The following is a 17,967-nucleotide window of genomic DNA, read 5'->3' on the forward strand; positions in this document are numbered from 1 at the left end:
ATTTATCAACCGATTGAATGATTGGATGGTAAATAAACACTACAGAAACATTAAAGTGTGCCATCAAACTGATATTTCTTATGGTCCACGTGATAATTGGATTTGCTTCATTCTTAGGATACTGCCTAAAATGTTATGAAAAACGGATGGACGGTGTAAATACATAATATATGCATGCATCAAGGTGGGCCCCACGGTGAGGGGGTTTCACCAAATCTGCTCTCAATACAGTGATATCATACGCAAGCAATATTGATACGTGTGGGGTGATGCGTACCAGTTTCTGAGGATACTTAAAATTCATTGCACGCTTACAGGGTGCCCTACTTGATGAATGGCCTAGATCTTTGACATGTATGCCATATACAAAAATATGACACGTGTTCGCACACCCATGGGTGCACCTCACTGCATCATGACCCAAATGAAATTTTAGGTTGACGATTTGGTAACCAAAAACATAATTATATATTCATTGACTATGATTTACTTGTTGGGACCTGGGGGATGTTTATTGCATTTGTCTTTTGGAAGAGCTGCCGCCCACGTGGACATACCGGTGTGGTCGTTCACATGGCAACGTGGCACACGCGTGTGAGTCCAGATCATTCATTCATCAGGTAGGGCAGGCTGTGAGCGTGCCTAGGGCTCAGGCATGTCTGTCCACCTGGCAGCCACGTGTATCTAGAGTGTGGACAGCTTGCAGTTCTTTTTCAACCGTCCATCTCTTCTGAGAGAAGTGGGTTGGCTTGATGAACGGACCAGTTTGTTATTTGGGACATGGCATGCTCACAGCACGCTCTGTCTGATGGATGGCTGGGTCTCCCCACACTCCTGCCATGAGTGCACACGTGCCTCCACGTTACCCCCCTCGGGCTGAGCACGATTTGGTAACTGTACTCACACCGCGTGGGAGGGAAGTCGCACATGTGCTAATATGGAACACATCAAAGAGATCCCGTCCATTCATCTAGTATGCCACAATCTAAGGATGCCTTAGAACAAAATAAACTGAATGTACACATCAGGTGGTCCACACTAGATTTCTCACCACCTCTTTATGGCCGTCCATTTTCAGGCTCTTCATCCCTTATCAAAGCTTCCACCTTATCAGGGTCATCTCGAGGATATTTTTTGGGTATGCCACGTCCTCGGTGGGACCCATCATATTAACAGCTGTTTTTTGGTGTGCATGTATTGGATGTGTACATTTACTTTGTGCGTGTCCACGGATAGCCATGATCCCTCTATGAGCATTCCCACTTTGTGCGTGTCCACGAATATTCTTGCTTGCGTATGCACTGACCCATTAGAAAAAAACAAAAAACCAAAAAAAACAAAAAAAAAAAAGGTCTGCGGTTACTCAAGGTAGAGGGCCTCATGTGAGGAAGGGGAACCCCAAACACATGAAGACATCCAGGCCATTCATTTACCAAAACAATGGTAGATCAATTAACTAAGCCACATGAGTTATCGATTAACCAAAACACGTGGTCGGGCTTTGTGAGCCTCCATAGTGATGTGTGACGGACATCCATTCCGTTAATCAGATGCACCATTCCATGAAAAATCAGGCCAGTCCATGGTTTATGTAGGCCGCACTACAACAACGGTTGGGAGTGGATGCCTGACCATTGAAACATTCCTCATTGTATATACGTTTTAGGGTTTAGCCCTCCACTTAGATGAGGGGTCAAACTAAAATTTACGCCATTCGATAACTCAAGTGGGCCCACCTGTCTTCTGAATTCGGCTGATTTTTGGCACATCCTAAAATCCACACGGAACCTACCGAATATATGGCTGGCGTGGATGTTCATCACGCGTCACAGTGGTCCAAAGACCTCGATCTCATGGTACCGTTTCTCTTATATAATAATAGTAATTATAATATGATATAATATATTAATATTATATTAGATGATATGATAGATATTGATGTGTGTATTTATGTATATTTAAGATTTTTATTACAAAATTAATCAGGAATTTGAATTTTATGAATAATGACTCCAAGAATTTAAAAATAGTTTTAAGTGTCTTGTCAGAAATGAAATTACAAATTTCCTTCATTTATTTTAACTTTAAAGAATGATTAAGTTGAGAATCGTTGGGCTTATGTTGCACGTGCATGATATCTACACATCTAATAGATCATTTCTGCCACGTAAATCAGATAAATGAAAATTCTAACAGATCCAACTAAACGGTAGGTAACACCATAGAAAATAACATAAACTGCCCAAAATCATCCTAATTTACACGTGACCCATTTGACAATTGACTAGATTTTTTTATTTTTATTTTTGGTTCAAGTGATAATCATAGTAGGTTGCATACGTTGGATGTTAGAGATTACCACATTGGCCACAATTCTCAAACTTTTCACTTTCAAAGGAAAGGTATATGGGGATAATTTAGTAATATCATTTTTTAAAATCAATACTTTCAAATTCTACTTGTAGAGGCGTTTTTGGTAAAATCAACCTCCAAAGAATTCCACCCTATTATTTTATTTTTTTCAAACTGCAGTGCACGGCAAGAAGAGAAGGGATATGGATGTCAGACAAGGGATAGAGATGTCGGCAGTTAAAGGAGTTCTGTTCATATAAATACCCTCCAGATGAGTACCCGTTGGAAGCGGATTGCATACTGAGTAACCCAGTTCGCTGAGCGTACTGAGTAAACTCTGTGAGTCCTACAGTCATTCATGCATTTTATCCACTCCGTCTATACATTTTAGCAGAAAATTTTTGGTTGTTAGCCCAAAAATTAAACATATCTAAAGCTCAAATGGACCACACCACCATAAACAGTGTGAATTGAACATCTACCATTGAAAACTTCACGGGGGCCATAGAAGTTTTAGATCAATCTAATATTTCTGTTTTCACTTAATCCATGTCTTTTTGATATTATGAACAGGTTGGATGAAAAATAAACATCACTGTAGGCCATAGAAAGGTTTCAACGGTGAAAATCATTATTCCCACGGTTTCCTGTGATATGGTCCACTTTAGATTTAGATATACCTCGATTTTGGTCTCAACTACTAAAATGACCTGAAAAAACGGATGGACGGAATAGATAAGACAAATACATTCACGCTGCGCCCAACTGAGTTTACCCGGTACGATAAGAGCGTACTGAGCTCAGTACGCGATCCGATTTCGTACCCGTGACATACAATGCGCATTTTAAGCACATCCAGATGGAAAACCCTGCTAAGAACTGATCATTATTTAAACCCTGTATTGCTCTTACAAAATCTTACCTCTAACAAGTGGATGGATGTTTGATGTATTGGCATTATATATTATTAATTAAATTGCCTTTATTAAGGGAACGTTTGGATCTTAGATTCTTAGGTGACTTTTATAAGTTACTTACACCATAAGAAACTTATTTTGGTTGGTTTTTACCTAATTAGCAAACAATTATGTTTGGCAAACAACATACTTATCATAAAAAAGTTGCTAAGCATATTTGGTTTTCAATGTCACAAGTAATTATCTCGAAAGTCTGTTTGATTTTCCTCACATCCACCATCCATCACGTGGGGCCAACTTTTAATGTGGATTGTTCATTGTGTAGCACCACCTTTAATATGTTCATCCATCATGCAGGGCCCGCCTTGGTTGTGGGCTATTCATCATTAGGATCTGACCTTTAATGTGCATAGTTCAGTAGGCAGGGCCTATGTTAGTCATCTATCATGTGGGGCCTACCATCAATGCTATTGTCCATTGTATGGGGTCATATCTTCGATATCCACCGCACATCATGTGGAGCCCACCTTTGATGTGGACTGCCCATCATGTGGGCTATCCATCATGCAGGACCCGCCTTGGATATGGGCCACTCATCATTAGGCCAACCTTTGATATAAATTGTTCATCATGTGGGACTCACTTTGTTGTTGGTCATCCATCATGTGGGGCCCACCATTATTAATTGGCCATCTATGCAGGTTACTCATCATGTGGGTCTTATATTCAATGTGAGTTGCCCATCACGCGAGGCTCGCCTTCGATGTGGGTCATTCATCATTAGAAGTAGACTTTTGATGTGGATCGTCCATCATATTTGGCCACCTCGATAAGGCCCATCATCATGTGGGGCCTACTAGATCATCTACCCATTCATTTGGATAATATTCCAATCTCATGAACTTACAATGGGTTAATGGCCACAATATATTCCCTTAAATAATTTTTTAAATTGTCCCGTCCCTGATGAAAATGAAGTAAATAAGTTATTTTTAAAAGTTGAAAAGCAATAAAATATAACTTATAAAAATAATTTTTTTCTAAAAAACTATTTAATTAAATTTAATAAGTAAACTAATTTATTTAAGAAAAGTAATTTATTAATTTAAATAAGTTAAAAAAGCTACGTATTTGATAGTATTCAAATGACCCCTAAATGTATGCTTGTCAACTATCTCTACAAATATAAAATGGAAGTAAACTTTAGACATTTTCGCACTAGCGATTGGTTTTCCCAATGAAAGACTATAAATATTTTAATGATATTAATGACATTTTAGATATTTTACAAAATTAAAAATATTTTAATGATATTAATGTCAACTAGCTGGTGTCAGTTGAACAATTTAGATTCCACCACAAAAGTCAACAGAACGACTTCTAATTACCTGTAAAGCATCGATTCTGCGGGTCTCTCTCTCTCTCTCTCTCGCTTCACTTCTCATACGCCCTAGTCAAATGATTGAATTACTTTAAGCTTTGGTTAATGGTATATCAGGTCACCAATACCAGTTTCAATACTTTAAGGTATTATTTATTTTCTAACTCACGTCTGTGAATTCCTGTAAATAGATAATAATTAATTACCAATGTAAATCTTACACCATTTTCGATGCAGAAATGCTAAAATAAAAAAGGGGTGTGAATTTCATTTGGAACCACTTTAATGCATGTGACTTATACACACTGTCTATCACTTCTGCCAGTTGGATTTAAAGCATGAACTCAAAATTGGAGTAGATCCAAAACCTAAGTAGACCATATTGAAACAGTAGGAATCAAAAACCTGCTGTTAAAAACTTTTTGAGGGCCTTAAAATTTTGGATAAGCTGATTTTTGTTTAACCCTTTTATCCATGTGCGTGTGACCTCATGAATAAGATTGATGATAAATAAATAATTTTGTAGGTTTTAGTAGGAGAACTTTTCAACAATGGATGTTTTGCTGCCATTATTTCCTTTAGTGTGGGCTACTTGAATTTGCCTCATTTTTTAGATTATGTTTTATAATATTCTAAAAAAATGAATGGATGCCATAAATACATTAGGGGGCCCCGCAAATTTAAATCAGTCCATCCTTTTTGGACAGCTTTACGAGGTGAAGATACTTTTTATTGACTTAAAAAAACTGGTAAGTAGTAATAATGTGCTATTTAAATAGGAAATTAAAAATCAAACACCTCCTAATTGAATTTACTTCCATACCAAATGTATAATTTTTCTGTGCATGTGTATCAACCATCATGCTCTCCCGTAGAGTATGAAAGGTATCCACTAGCTGAGAATAATACTTTTTCTGAATGCCATTTCAACCTAATAGTGAATAGTTTTTCCAACACATAAAAATGATGGAAAGATTTGTTTCTTGTGTATTCTGCGGTTAGAGTTGCACACAAGTAGAGTTAGCTTGGTAACTCGGCTCGAAAAAGCTTGACTCGACTTGGATCAAAACTTTGTTTGAATCGAGTCGAGCATTTTTTGGGAGGTCGGAATATTTCGAGTCGAATTTGAGCTGGACCTAGCTCGACTCGACTTGGACTTAACTCGGATCAAGTTTTAAGTGAATATATAAAGGTTTTTTTTTAAAAATTAAAAAAAAACCCTTATTCCTGACCTTACTCGCCCAACCCAGCAACCCTAACCCATTGCCATGACTATAAATTTAAAGTGAAAATTGGATCCTGCTCCAATCCCAAAATTTGAAAAAAATTCAATGATCGTGCCATCTGCAACTATCAGGATTATGGAAGCATTTCTTCCATCTCCTGTCGAATGTACAGCTGCAACCGCTCTTCTCCGTCTCTCCAATCTCTCTTCCAAATGTCCTCCCCCATCGTCTTTCAAGTTCTCTCTCTCTCTCTCTCTCTCTCACACACACACACACACACACACACACACTTCTTACTGCATTTGCTTCCTGCAGCAGTTGCAATGAAGAATCATCTTCTTCCAGCGTCTCCAATTCCTGCTCTTCTCTTCTCACAACCGAAGATTCTTGCAAAAAGATCGGATCCAATCAACTATAAGTTCTTGCAATGGCTGCTTGTTACCGGAAGAAGAAGTGGAAGGTGGAGTTCTTTCCGATTTTTTTTTTTTGTAAATTTATGGTAAATTTCCTAAAATGATATACGATCTATAAATGTTTGCTCCATCGTGTCAATTCCAGCTCATTCGAACGCTGATATGCTGTTTTCTGTTGTACATCTGTTCTGCCTTTTGAGAACTGCAATGAATTTCAGAACTCAGTAAAAATCTTTTCTAAAAAGTGTTGAGCATGAACTCGGTTCGAACTCAACTGATCTACAAGCAGAGCCGAGCACAAGCAGCTATTCCAAGCTCGAAAGTCAACCTGAGCTGAGCACAAAGTGCTATTCCAAACTCGAAGGTCGAGCCGAGCCGAGCCGAGCACAAGATGTTAAAATAACTTTTATTTTTAAAAATTAATTTTTATTCTAAAAACACCACAGTATCCCCTTGCAGAGATTACCTCGGTTAGTGTGCCCTACCTCATTCAATCAATGGCCCGGATCCATCTCTGACACACTTGCTATCTGACGCGTGTTCCTTGGATACAGAAGAGGGGCCCTCACGGAATCATGACAAAGATGACGTTTCAATTCTGCCGCCTGGCCAGTTAAAACATACAGCGAGAGCCGATTAGGTGAGACCCCGGCCGTACCTAAGCCGGTGCGGCCCTTACCGTGTGGTTTCCGTGGGGCCCACCTTAATGTATGTATTATGTATCCACGCCGTCCGCCCAATTTCTCAGATCATTTTAGAGCATTATTACAAAATCGAAGAAGATCCAATTATCAGGTGGACCACACCATAAGAAACAGTGGTGATTGACCGTCCTACCATTAAAAACTTCTTAGGGTGCACCTTAATATTTAACTAGTGTTTATTTACGATCCAGATAAGGTCAAATAATCCTAGATGAAGGCAAAAAACAAATATCAGCTTGATCCAAAACTTTTGTGCCCCATTTATGGTCAATCACCACTGTTTCTTATGATAGGGTCCACGTGATAATTAGATCTACTTCATTTTTCGCATAATGATTTAAAATGATCTGAAAAAACGTATGGACGGCGTGGATACATCAAAGTAGGCCCCACGGTAACCCCACGTTAAGGGCCGCACCGTCTTGGTAAGGCCCGGGTCTCACCTAATCCGCTCCCCGCGTACGGCAGATATATGTTTCGACTGGGGGGTTCGATAGGGTAAGGTGCACCGTAATGCATTAGCGTACGGTAGTAGGTTTCCACCCCTGACTGAATATTCATCGTGATCTGAACCGTTCATTCTCTTTTTACTACCGTGTAAAAGTTATATTATTGTGCTTATTTCATTATCCTGACCTTTGAATATTGGATTTGAAAATGACCCATTAAATTTTCATTTTCATGCACAATCGCCTGTTCAATAGATGCTTCTTATGATGGCGTGGGTAAATTAGAGCCCAGAACATGAACGGTTCTGATTATCATTAAGAATGAAATACGGGTGTGGAAACCTACCACCGTACACACTGTGTGGTGGCACGGTACTCTATCAAAACCGTTACAGGAATTAGATAATTAGCGGGTTTTTGTCGGGTATGTGAGTCGCGAAGTTGCAGGCGACGTGGACATACCGATGTTGTAGTTCACGTGCAGAGATGGTACACGTGTGTGTGCAGAGATGTCTATTTGTGTCGATGCGTTAGGCGCTCTCTGGATATGAAATACATACATCACATTGCCACATCAGGGCTCTGTGGGCCTACTATGATGTATATATTTTTGTCACACGCTCATTCCCCATGCACTCACACCATATTAGTTTCGGTTTTTTACTACAATGGGTACTTGAACCCATGACCTTATGCTCGCTGAAGGACATGGGATGAAACTGATATTTGTGTTATTCTTTCATTGAGGTCTGTGTGACTATATGAATAGGTTGGTGACAAATAGACATCACCATGGGCTGTAGGAGGGTTTCAACGGTGGACATTATCATCCCCACTGTTCTTGTAGTGTGGTCCACTTGAGCTTTGGGTACACTTCAATTTTGGGCTCATGCCCTAAAATCGGCAAGCAAAATGGATGGATAATGTTAGTAAAACACATACATCACAGTGAACCCCAAAGAGTCCTGGCACCACATAGCTAGGTGGTGTTAGGGTTGGGGCTCAATCCACAGCCATGAGCGTGCCCTGGTCCAAAAATGAAGCATGTCTACTTATCTGGCAGGCCCCTTGCATCCTAGATATGGGATGGGACTCTCCTGTAAACCAAAGCTTTGGTGGGCCACCATGACATCATGGTTATATCCATCATGTCCATCCCTTTCTTAAGCTCATTTTATGACAGGAGCTCAAACAAGAAGGAAATCTAAAACTCAAGTGGGCCCAGAGACTCATTATTGAAACATTCTTGGGACCATTATCAAGTGGGTCATGCTCGACTTGATGACGTGCATGGCCTATTTTTGGGGCATCCCATCATCATTTTGAGAAACACGGTTGGATGTATTGAATGCCATACCCATGCCATGTGGGCCCTACCATATGGTTTTGGAAGTTCTCAGTTTCAGGCAGTTACGTACTGTTTCCCTATGCTGGGTGGATGGGTTATACGTCATATAGGCATCAGGTGGGCCTACCATAGAGTATAACTATTGAGATAAAACTAGGCCGGGGAAAGCATCTATGTGACTAAAAATCAGCCCCAAAATTGCAACAAAAAGAAACAGGAAGAAATAGAAAAAGAAAGATGGGATGGGCAAACTGTCTGCATGCAGAAAAATAGGAAGGTAGAGAGCTTTTGCGTGCTGGGATTCCCCTCAATTGTCACGAGAATCATGTGATTGCAGACCCCATTTCATCTTCCACCTAAGGGCCTGTTTGGACGCACCCAAGACGCGTTTGACACTCAAACGCAAATGCTCCTTTTCGTTTTTGTGTGTTTTACGACAGTGGATTAGTCACACCAACGAGAAAGGAGCAAGTAGTAGATAAATGTCATGTTTTAACTTTTACTTGTTTTCAAGATAATCCCACGACAGTGTGATTGGTGGCTAAAGGGCTACAAAACAGCAAAAGATTTTTATGCAGCCCCTGTAGGAAAAAGCTTTGTGGGGCACACTGAGATGTCCATGTGTGACATACACTCCATCCATCAGTTTTGCCGGCTCATGTTATGACACGAACTTAAAAATGAGGCAATCCTGACATTGGCCACACCACAAGAAACAGAAAGATCCAATACTTTCAAAGAGCCCAGAGAAGTTTTGGATTAGTTGGATATTTGTGCTTTCCTTTAATACCCGTGGGAATAACCTTATGAATGGGTTGAATGGCATAAAATGATCAGGATGGGCCTGGGAAGGTTTCAACACGTGTCTTGCAATTCCCACTATTTCTTGTGGTGGGGTCCACTTAAGTTTTGAATCTTCCTCATTTTTGCATCCATGTCTTAAAATGAACAAATGAACTGGCGAAACCAATGGCTAGAATAGATGTGCCCCACATGTCATGGTAGGTCCCAAAGAGCTTCCACTTTCCAACGCTATGCAGGGTTACAGGAAGTTCTCAACGGCTCTCTCCAATCTCTCTCCCTTCCTCTTCCAGCGTGCATTGCATCTGCCATACCCTAGTTTTGCTTAAAAGGGTCCCACAAAATGCTGCTGCATCTCCCGGGACATTCCTACAATGGGCTTTTTTAATAATAAGATGGGCTCTTGCTTTTTGCACAACTGGGCTTAACGAGCCACCACCTGACCAAGCCAAGCCCACTTTTGCCCCTGAAGGTCCAAGTTGTGGCCCGAGCTTTAGTGCCGTGTAACTGAAAGTCCAAAAGATTGACCCAGGTCACCCTGCCCAATTAATAGCATACTAGTGGGCTGGGTATCTCTTATGTGGGCTCGGTCAATGTTGAGCCCAATCAATCAAACAACTCTGCACTGGCCTTTGAACATTTGGGCTGGGCCTAGAATGGCCCATTTAGGCCCAATTTCTACCCATCCCCCCTTACATGGCATACGGATGCTCTCAATCCAGAGCTTCCCGCCCAGTAGCCCCATTGTGATCAGGCGATCTTAACCGTACACTTGGTCATCATCAAGGAAATTTTTTTTTTAGCTGGCCAATACTGGCTATTGAGATATTCCTTCGAACCTGTTTATAAATGATCACATCCACCGGTACGGTCCACTCGTAAGTGTGCAATTTACTGACATACATCATCCTGCACTTGAGAACGTGGTTAGTTGATCCAAACTGCTGATCGGATGGGCCACATGGTGGATGGGGAATGTCTAAAATATCTTTGAGGTTGGAAGATCTTATCCCTTGGAATATTACCATCAAATGTCAATCCTCAGTGTATTTTTTCTACAACTGTGTCTGGAGACCAAGGGATGGATATGATCTTCCAATCTTCGTGATTTTCAAGACCCTCCACCATCCACAGCAGAAAACTTGAAGATGAGAACCGCCCTACAATTCCTCCATGATTATCTTTCTGGTAGGTCATCAGTGCATGCACTCTGATCAGTGCTGCTGAACTGTGTAACCCTCCCGAAATTCATGCTGGTCCACTCATCAGGCAGGCCAACCGTAGATGCTGAGTATGGACAGACAGCAATTTTTTTCAAGCCATTCGCTGTTTTCGTGGGCACTTTCAGCATACACCTGTGATGATGAGTTACTCAACTTCATCTACGGCCAAGATCATTGAGAACGAACGTAGGACCCACATGATGCACAGCTCAGATGTTCCAAATGCCCTCAAGTAGGAAATTTCGCGGCATGATTCGATCACTCATGCCAAGAAACTTCTTACTGATGGAGAAAACGAGAATGCCTGTCTGTAAATGCATGTGCACATGCAATGGCACATCACATAGTCGACGAGCAAAAATGAATGCATGGCCTGAAATTCTTTCAAGTAAAATCAGTAAATTCTTCAATGACCAATTGTAAACTAAAAATCCTATGACATTAAAGGGAAAAAGAAAGAAAAAAAGGTTGCGGGAGGGGTTTCATCTCTTTGTTACAATGAGGAGTTATATAAGTACCTTCTTCTTCTTGGGTTCAAGAATGGGAGGATCGATGTCAATGCCCATATTAGCGGCTGTGCCTGCTATGATTCTCATCGCGGATTCAATACTTGAACAATTCAAGTCTGGAAGCTTCTCTGTTGCGATGGCCCGCACTTGATCAGCTGTAACCTTCCCCACCTTCTCTATTTTCGGCTCTTTGGAACCTTTCTCTACTCCTAAACACCAAAGATGTAATTGAAATCAGTTATCATCAGCTGTTCTCAAGAACCACACAAAAATATGGTAAAAGAGTAGCGAAGAAGCTCATCAGCAGTATCATCCATAACACATCCTACCCCGCATTGCCTCTATAACTTGTGGATGCCAACATGGTAAAATGTTTCTATCTTAGCAGAGTCATGCAATGTTTGATCAAAAGAAATGAGATTTTCAATCAACCCATAAATGGCATGGGCGGCCCTACCTTACAGTATTTGATCTGTGGGCTCCATCATAGGATGGGTGGCCACGGCCTAAAATCCCCTTACCAAATGACTAAAGCTAATATGATGAAAATGGACAATTAGAAGTCTGCGAACAGATGGTCCACATTTAATGAGTGCCCATCAGATGGGGGAGATTTTTGGGCATCTCAACAATTGGGATCATCGAAAGGGGGAACCATAAGTGGAGTTTGTTGGGCGGAGCAAATGCTCAATCAAACATTGTACATGCCCACTCTACCATATGCATCCAATTCCTCTCATAAGATTATGGTGGGCTCTATTGAAGTTGTCTCATTTGCTCTTGGCTGCGTTTGGTTGCAGCAAATATCATGACATTTCATGATATTTTGCACCAAATTAGACTGATCAATCATGAAATTTCATGATATTTGGTACAACCAAATGCACCCTTACATACAAAAAGAAAAGAAAAGAAGGAGAGGCAATTGCATAAACTCAAGGGTATGTGCATGTCACTGGGTCAGCACAAGCATCATTCTTCACATCACAAGCAAGGTTTGATTTTGAGATCAACCATTAGAAGTGGAATCTAAAACCCCCACACATGCCTAAACCGCTCTGTTAGATTTTAATATCAAACTTTTGTCAATCATCAGATTGAAATAGATCAGCTGAACGATGAGCTGGTGCAATCTCAACCAGATGACCAAGTGAACTTTTCAATGCATACTCTTCAGGAAATTGGATCTCAATGATGCTATTAATGGCAATCAAGGAAACAGACATCTGGATTAGGTGATGCTGAAAGATCTACCTGGCTGAATTTTGGATTGCAGAACTTCAACAGCTGGAGATTGTCCCCTCCGATTTGAGCATTTCATTTAGACAACGTAGGGAACAATCAAAATGTCCTTCAGCTAAGACCTTACCTTATCAATTCCCTGATGCCATGGGATCATTTTTTACATAGTTTTTTTTTTTTTTTTTTTTTTTTTTTAAAACAAAAGAATCTGCAGAAACTCCGTAAAGTTGGTGGGTTTTGGACCACTCCGATGTATTGAGCATCATTCAAAAATTAAAAAATTTGACTCGGCTCGATGTCTTTCTGGGTCAGGTTGACTCGAAGATTCAGACGAGTCTTTGCTTGACTTGATTCAATATATAAGTAAAATGTATAAAAATAATGGAAAAAGAAGCATCCATGCAATGCTTGGCTTCAAGAGAGTGACTCCCTTTGAGTAATGTTGAATCGAGTCAAGTTGACCGAGTCATCGAGTTGACTCAACAAGTCATGCCAAGTTGAGGCGAATCATGCTTACAGCCAAGTTTTATGGTGACTCATCTTAAAATCTCACTGAGTCGAGTTGACTAAGCCGAGTCACTGGGTTCTAGAACTATGGTATTGAGTATGATCGAGGGCATAGGTCAGTAAGTGTTACACTGCATGTCTGCATTACTATTTGGAGAATTTGTTTATTGGGTGTAGGTCGCTCAACTATTAATGCAGTTTTGTGGGTTTCCTGAAACAATTAAAGTATCTGAACTTACAGCCTAAGGATTTCAAAGGGGGTCCCTAAGGACTGCCCGTTGTTCAGATTAGATGAATGTAGCAGAAGGGAACTGAAGATTGTGAGATGGGCAGTATATGGTGGAATGTCCTACAGTGAAGAAAACTGATCTCTATTTATTTGGGAATGGCCGGTATGGCCAACATTACAGAGCCCAGTTCTGGAATCACACGTCTCATTGAAGCACCACTTGTGATTCTTCAGAATAGGTTTGACACCAAAATGCAGTCAGGAGGATTAGGGTTACAAGATTTCTTTCATTTGTTGTATTGCCTGCATTTCCAGGAAGGCAGATGCTACTTGCAGCAGTGCATCTGCAAACACCAACTCCAAATATGTCATTGATCTGTGAACTTAGCACACATATGAGATCTGAGCTGTTTATCAATCATGTCCCACATTGAGTGCGTCCACACCCTGTCATACATCTCACATGCATGACATGTTAACACATGTGGGGTGACTGTTTGAGTTTGTAGATCTATGGCTGCAAGTACCATTCCTCATCCACGGAACAATCACCTGAGGTAGGGTGTCTATATCTGGAGATTTGTGAGATCAAACTGACATAGCATTCTCTAGGTTCGGCATGCAGAAACTAAATTAGTGGTGGGGTACAGAATCACGCTTGAGGTCATATTGTGCTGTTGATAAGATACAAGAATGGGCATTCTAACTCAATCAAACAGCAAGTAATTGGTCGACCCTTTGCTCCGAGTGATGATCCTGATTAGTAGATTTGAACAAGGTGCTCTCACCTAAAAGGATACTGAATAATCAGATCATACAGATCAGTAAAACCACTGAATTTGCAAAGATCAGGAATGCGATTAACAAGTTGGAAGTGTCTTGAACATCACAGGCTTGAAATAAATTTAGATCAAATTGGAATACTATGGAATAAGAGAATGTTGCAGAACTTCACCAAAAGGGCTTCAACTGCTCAATATACCTGTTAGAAATGCTTGACATAGAATAATATAATGTGCAAAAGGAGAGATGATAAAAGAGGATGTTGTTTTGGGCCATCCATGCTTTTCAAAATATGCTAAATTGCGATACTGAGCCAGCAAACACCGTTGCATAAACTTAAATATATGAAAAGGCTGAGTTGTAAAATGCATATGGCTATGCATGGCGAATGCAGTGCTGTTTTTCATCCTTCTTGAATGGGATATCAGAACTTACGGAATTAACATAGGAAATTTAAATGAATGAGGAAGTGAGAGCACCTGCTGGAAAAGCTGATTCTCTTTACCTTAATGAGGATGAACATGCAATCCCTATGAGGTTGCCAAGCTTAGTCAAGTTTTAACTTCTGCACCTATTTCCACTATGGGGGGATTACTGTTATGTTCCATCCAAAACAGCATGGTTTTTTTTTTTTTTTATGAAACCGGTAGTAAGAATCCAAAGATGGCTAATCATGTGACAGCTTGAGATGGCTCTTTGAATCGATAGTTCTCATTACAGTATAGAAGAATTAAGCACTATTTCATGACATGCAGGTACACGGAAGAGATGACCTTCAAATACTGAAAAAGGCTTCAAGGAAACAAAAATTTATTTAAGAGAAAACTACCAATAGGAGATCAAAAAAAATAAAATAAAAAAAATACACACACACAGGAGAGAAAATATCAAACTATTGACAAAAATTAAGAGTACCTGCGGCTTTAAGAAGAAGAACTGAAGCAGGTGGAGTTTTCAGGATAAAAGTAAAGCTCTTATCCTGTGCATAAACAGAGAGAATGTAGCATTTCTCAAATTAGATCTTCAAATGCCCATGGATGCTAAAATGGTTTTCGCAACACTTACATAACACAAAATCCTCTACTTTCACCAATTAAATTCAAAAGAAACAAAAAGAAAAGAAAAGCAATGGGACCTATTTCTGCATTTTTCCTGATCGAAATAATAAAGAAGAAGAAGAAGAAGAAGAGAAATAAGCTTAATACTTCCAAAGCAGCAGGCAAATGCCCATGATTAATCAAAAGGATGATAAATAAGATGACGAAAAAGAATCAAGCTGTGGAATTTCTTGATTCCGACACAATGTACTCATTTGACCAATTAAGGGCACTAAACCTAGTACCATGATTTTGCTGGTTGTTGCACTATGACAATGTGACCCATTTCATAAATTGAATGTAGCGTTTGGATGACATGGCTTACATGGTGAATTTGCAAAACAAATCCTTCTTCGTAGGGCATCAGATTTTTTGCATGTTTGGTGGTCATGATCAAGAAACGGAACCAAGTCGTTTCCACATTTTTGCTGATAAAAGAAGAAGAAGAAAAAAAAAACAATCCTGCGCACATCGGGGATCAAGTTTTGACTGAGTATAAACAGAATTCTTATCCAATAAGCTTGGAAAACTGTCTTACTGGATATGAATCCAAACAGGCCTGTACACATTTGGCTGTTACTGCAGTTGCATTGAACTGAAATGCCATCAGCTAGAATTTGGCCGCCAACCAAATTACACTAAAGAAAGAAAAAAAAAAAGCACCTGTTCGACGGACTTTCTCAGTTAGAGGGTTTAAGAATGGACTTTATGCACTTTCCCATACAGAACAAGATCATGCAACATAACACACGAGTGTTTGGAATCACACTAAAAACTGGGCCTGAACTACTCGTTAGAGATGTATGCAAGAACATCCGTGAATTCAACTAAAACACAAAAATTGCAGAAACCCAATTCGCCATTCGTCTTACAAATATAGAAGAAAAAGAAGAACTCACATCATAGACAGTAATTTCGACTGGAATTACATAACCGGGTTTATCTGCCGTCTTTGCATTGTACTCCTTGCAAAAGGCCATAATATTCACACCCTTGGAACCAAGCGCGGGCCCGACGGGTGGGGCGGGCGTTGCCTTTCCGGCGTCGAGAGCAAGCTTCACCAATCCAATCACTGCGAAATTGAAGAATTCAAAGGAATTAGAGGAAATCAAGAAAACCCAATTCAGGAAATGAGATGAGGAATCCAAAGACCATACCTTTCTTGGGTTTTCCTCCAGGTTTTGGAGGGGCCATGGATTTGACAGTAAGAGGCCTTGGGGATGCATTGGTAGGCCGTTTTTTAAAAAGGAAGGGCTGAGAGAGGTTGGTTTTGGAAGATGAGGAGAGAGAAGAGGGAGGAAGGAGAGATATCGGGAGTCTGGGGGCAGTTGAAGGACGAGAAAGTGGGAGACGGACGGTGGATATGGTGGTGGCCATTGACGAGAGTAGAGAAGAAGAGAAGGGGAGAAAGTTCGGATAAAGGCACTACTTGGGGGTTTTCTTGTGAGGAATCATATGGTACGCACTGGTGCATCTTTGCACCGTATACACTAGTTCTTAATTTTTTAATATGGCGCCATTTTTTCACAATCCAGACCATTGGTATGTTGTATCCCACCGTTGATGAGCTAAAAATATTCAGTTTGAATGATCTTAGTTATCAATATTATGAACTCTATAAGTTGAATGAGGACCACTGTTGAGTTCCATTTCTTAACCTTCTGTCTGTAGGCCACAAAAATAAAGGTTAGGTTTTAACTCTCAAAGTAAATTTTGAATTGCATTCAATCTACGGCAATCAACGGCAATCCACGGCGCCGTTTTAAGAGACCAATGGTCCCGATCACTGAACCAAGGGCACCACTTGTCAACAGCCCTACTCCTTGTTTTGGCTATTTTGTGATTGTGGCCCATTTCCCTCGCCGGATGCGCGGATTGCGTCCAGCCCGGCCCGGACCAAGTCTATTACACTTCCAAAATGGAGCCGAGTTCTTGACTCTGCTGCTGAGAAGGTGTGAGTTAAAATATTTGGTTGTTTTTTATTTTTTATTGACTGTTAGTAGCGTTTTCTTAACTATGATATCAGTGATATTAGAAAGCAACTCAAAACTTTCATTTCATTATATATGATTTATAATTACATCGAATATATAAATTTTAAATATATAATTACATTGTAAAATTGAAAAATATGAAAATTTTTGAGTCTAGTACGACGCCCCGGGCCGACGACTAATTCGCCTCGACGATGCCCTCCTGGGATCACGGAGATAGGATCGTGCCCCTCTCGGGCCTTCATCCGATCCCGTGAGCTTCGGGGTCGGAGACCTTATCCCAAGATATCCGGGACGAGGCTTGATCTTGCGATGATCGATCTGGTAAGGAGGTCCGCCCGACGCATGCCCGGAATGCTGATGAGTCGTCCGATCCGACTCAACCTTTGTCTCGGTTTAGCGAATCATGCCTTGGATTTGGCGCATCCTTTGGTGATCCGAGGCATTAAGTCCAAGTCTGCGGACTTGTACTTCTGTTAGTGTTAGTAGCGTTTTCTTAACTATGATATCAGTGATATTAGAAAGCAACTCGAAACTTTCATTTCATTATATATGATTTATAATTACATCGAATATATAAATTTTAAATACATGATTACATTGTAAAATTGAAAAATATGAAAATTTTCGAGTCTATAATGTAAAGTCGTTGCCTGCCTTGTCATGAAAAAATGAAAGTATGGAAGGCGTGAGCTACAAGACTTAGTGAGAATATCTCGTGTTTGCAGTGCATCCCATGTCATATCATGAAACTTACTAATACTTATGCGTCATAGTATATCATGGATCCGG

The 17,967-nt window shown here is 40.3% G+C and overlaps 1 protein-coding gene across 1 annotated transcript; it reads right to left on the minus strand.

Moving 5' to 3' along the window:
- Positions 1–11,175: 11,175 nt before the first annotated feature.
- Positions 11,176–16,598, minus strand: LOC131233053 (uncharacterized). The gene is made up of 4 exons (XM_058229626.1): positions 16,339–16,598; positions 16,081–16,253; positions 15,000–15,063; positions 11,176–11,532 (listed from the first exon to the last, which is right to left on the minus strand). The coding sequence occupies exons 1-4, from the start codon at positions 16,556–16,558 to the stop codon at positions 11,321–11,323; spliced, it is 669 nt and encodes a 222-aa protein (XP_058085609.1). The 5' UTR covers positions 16,559–16,598; the 3' UTR covers positions 11,176–11,320.
- Positions 16,599–17,967: the final 1,369 nt, after the last annotated feature.

Source organism: Magnolia sinica, chromosome 18 (genome assembly GCF_029962835.1).
Source record: "Magnolia sinica isolate HGM2019 chromosome 18, MsV1, whole genome shotgun sequence".
In the NCBI taxonomy this organism is placed as follows: domain Eukaryota; kingdom Viridiplantae; phylum Streptophyta; class Magnoliopsida; order Magnoliales; family Magnoliaceae; genus Magnolia; species Magnolia sinica.

Bases quoted from the DNA above. Each gene is read 5' to 3' on its own strand.
- LOC131233053 (XM_058229626.1), bottom strand. From the start codon at position 16,558: ATGGCCACCACCATATCCACCGTCCGTCTCCCACTTTCTCGTCCTTCA. The intron at 15,064-16,080 runs GTGAGTTCTTCT...GTTTATGCACAG, and splicing joins TCGAAATTACTGTCTATGAT to GATAAGAGCTTTACTTTTAT. The intron at 11,533-14,999 runs GTACTCTTAATT...TTTGGTGTTTAG, and splicing joins TCTTCTTCTTAAAGCCGCAG to GAGTAGAGAAAGGTTCCAAA.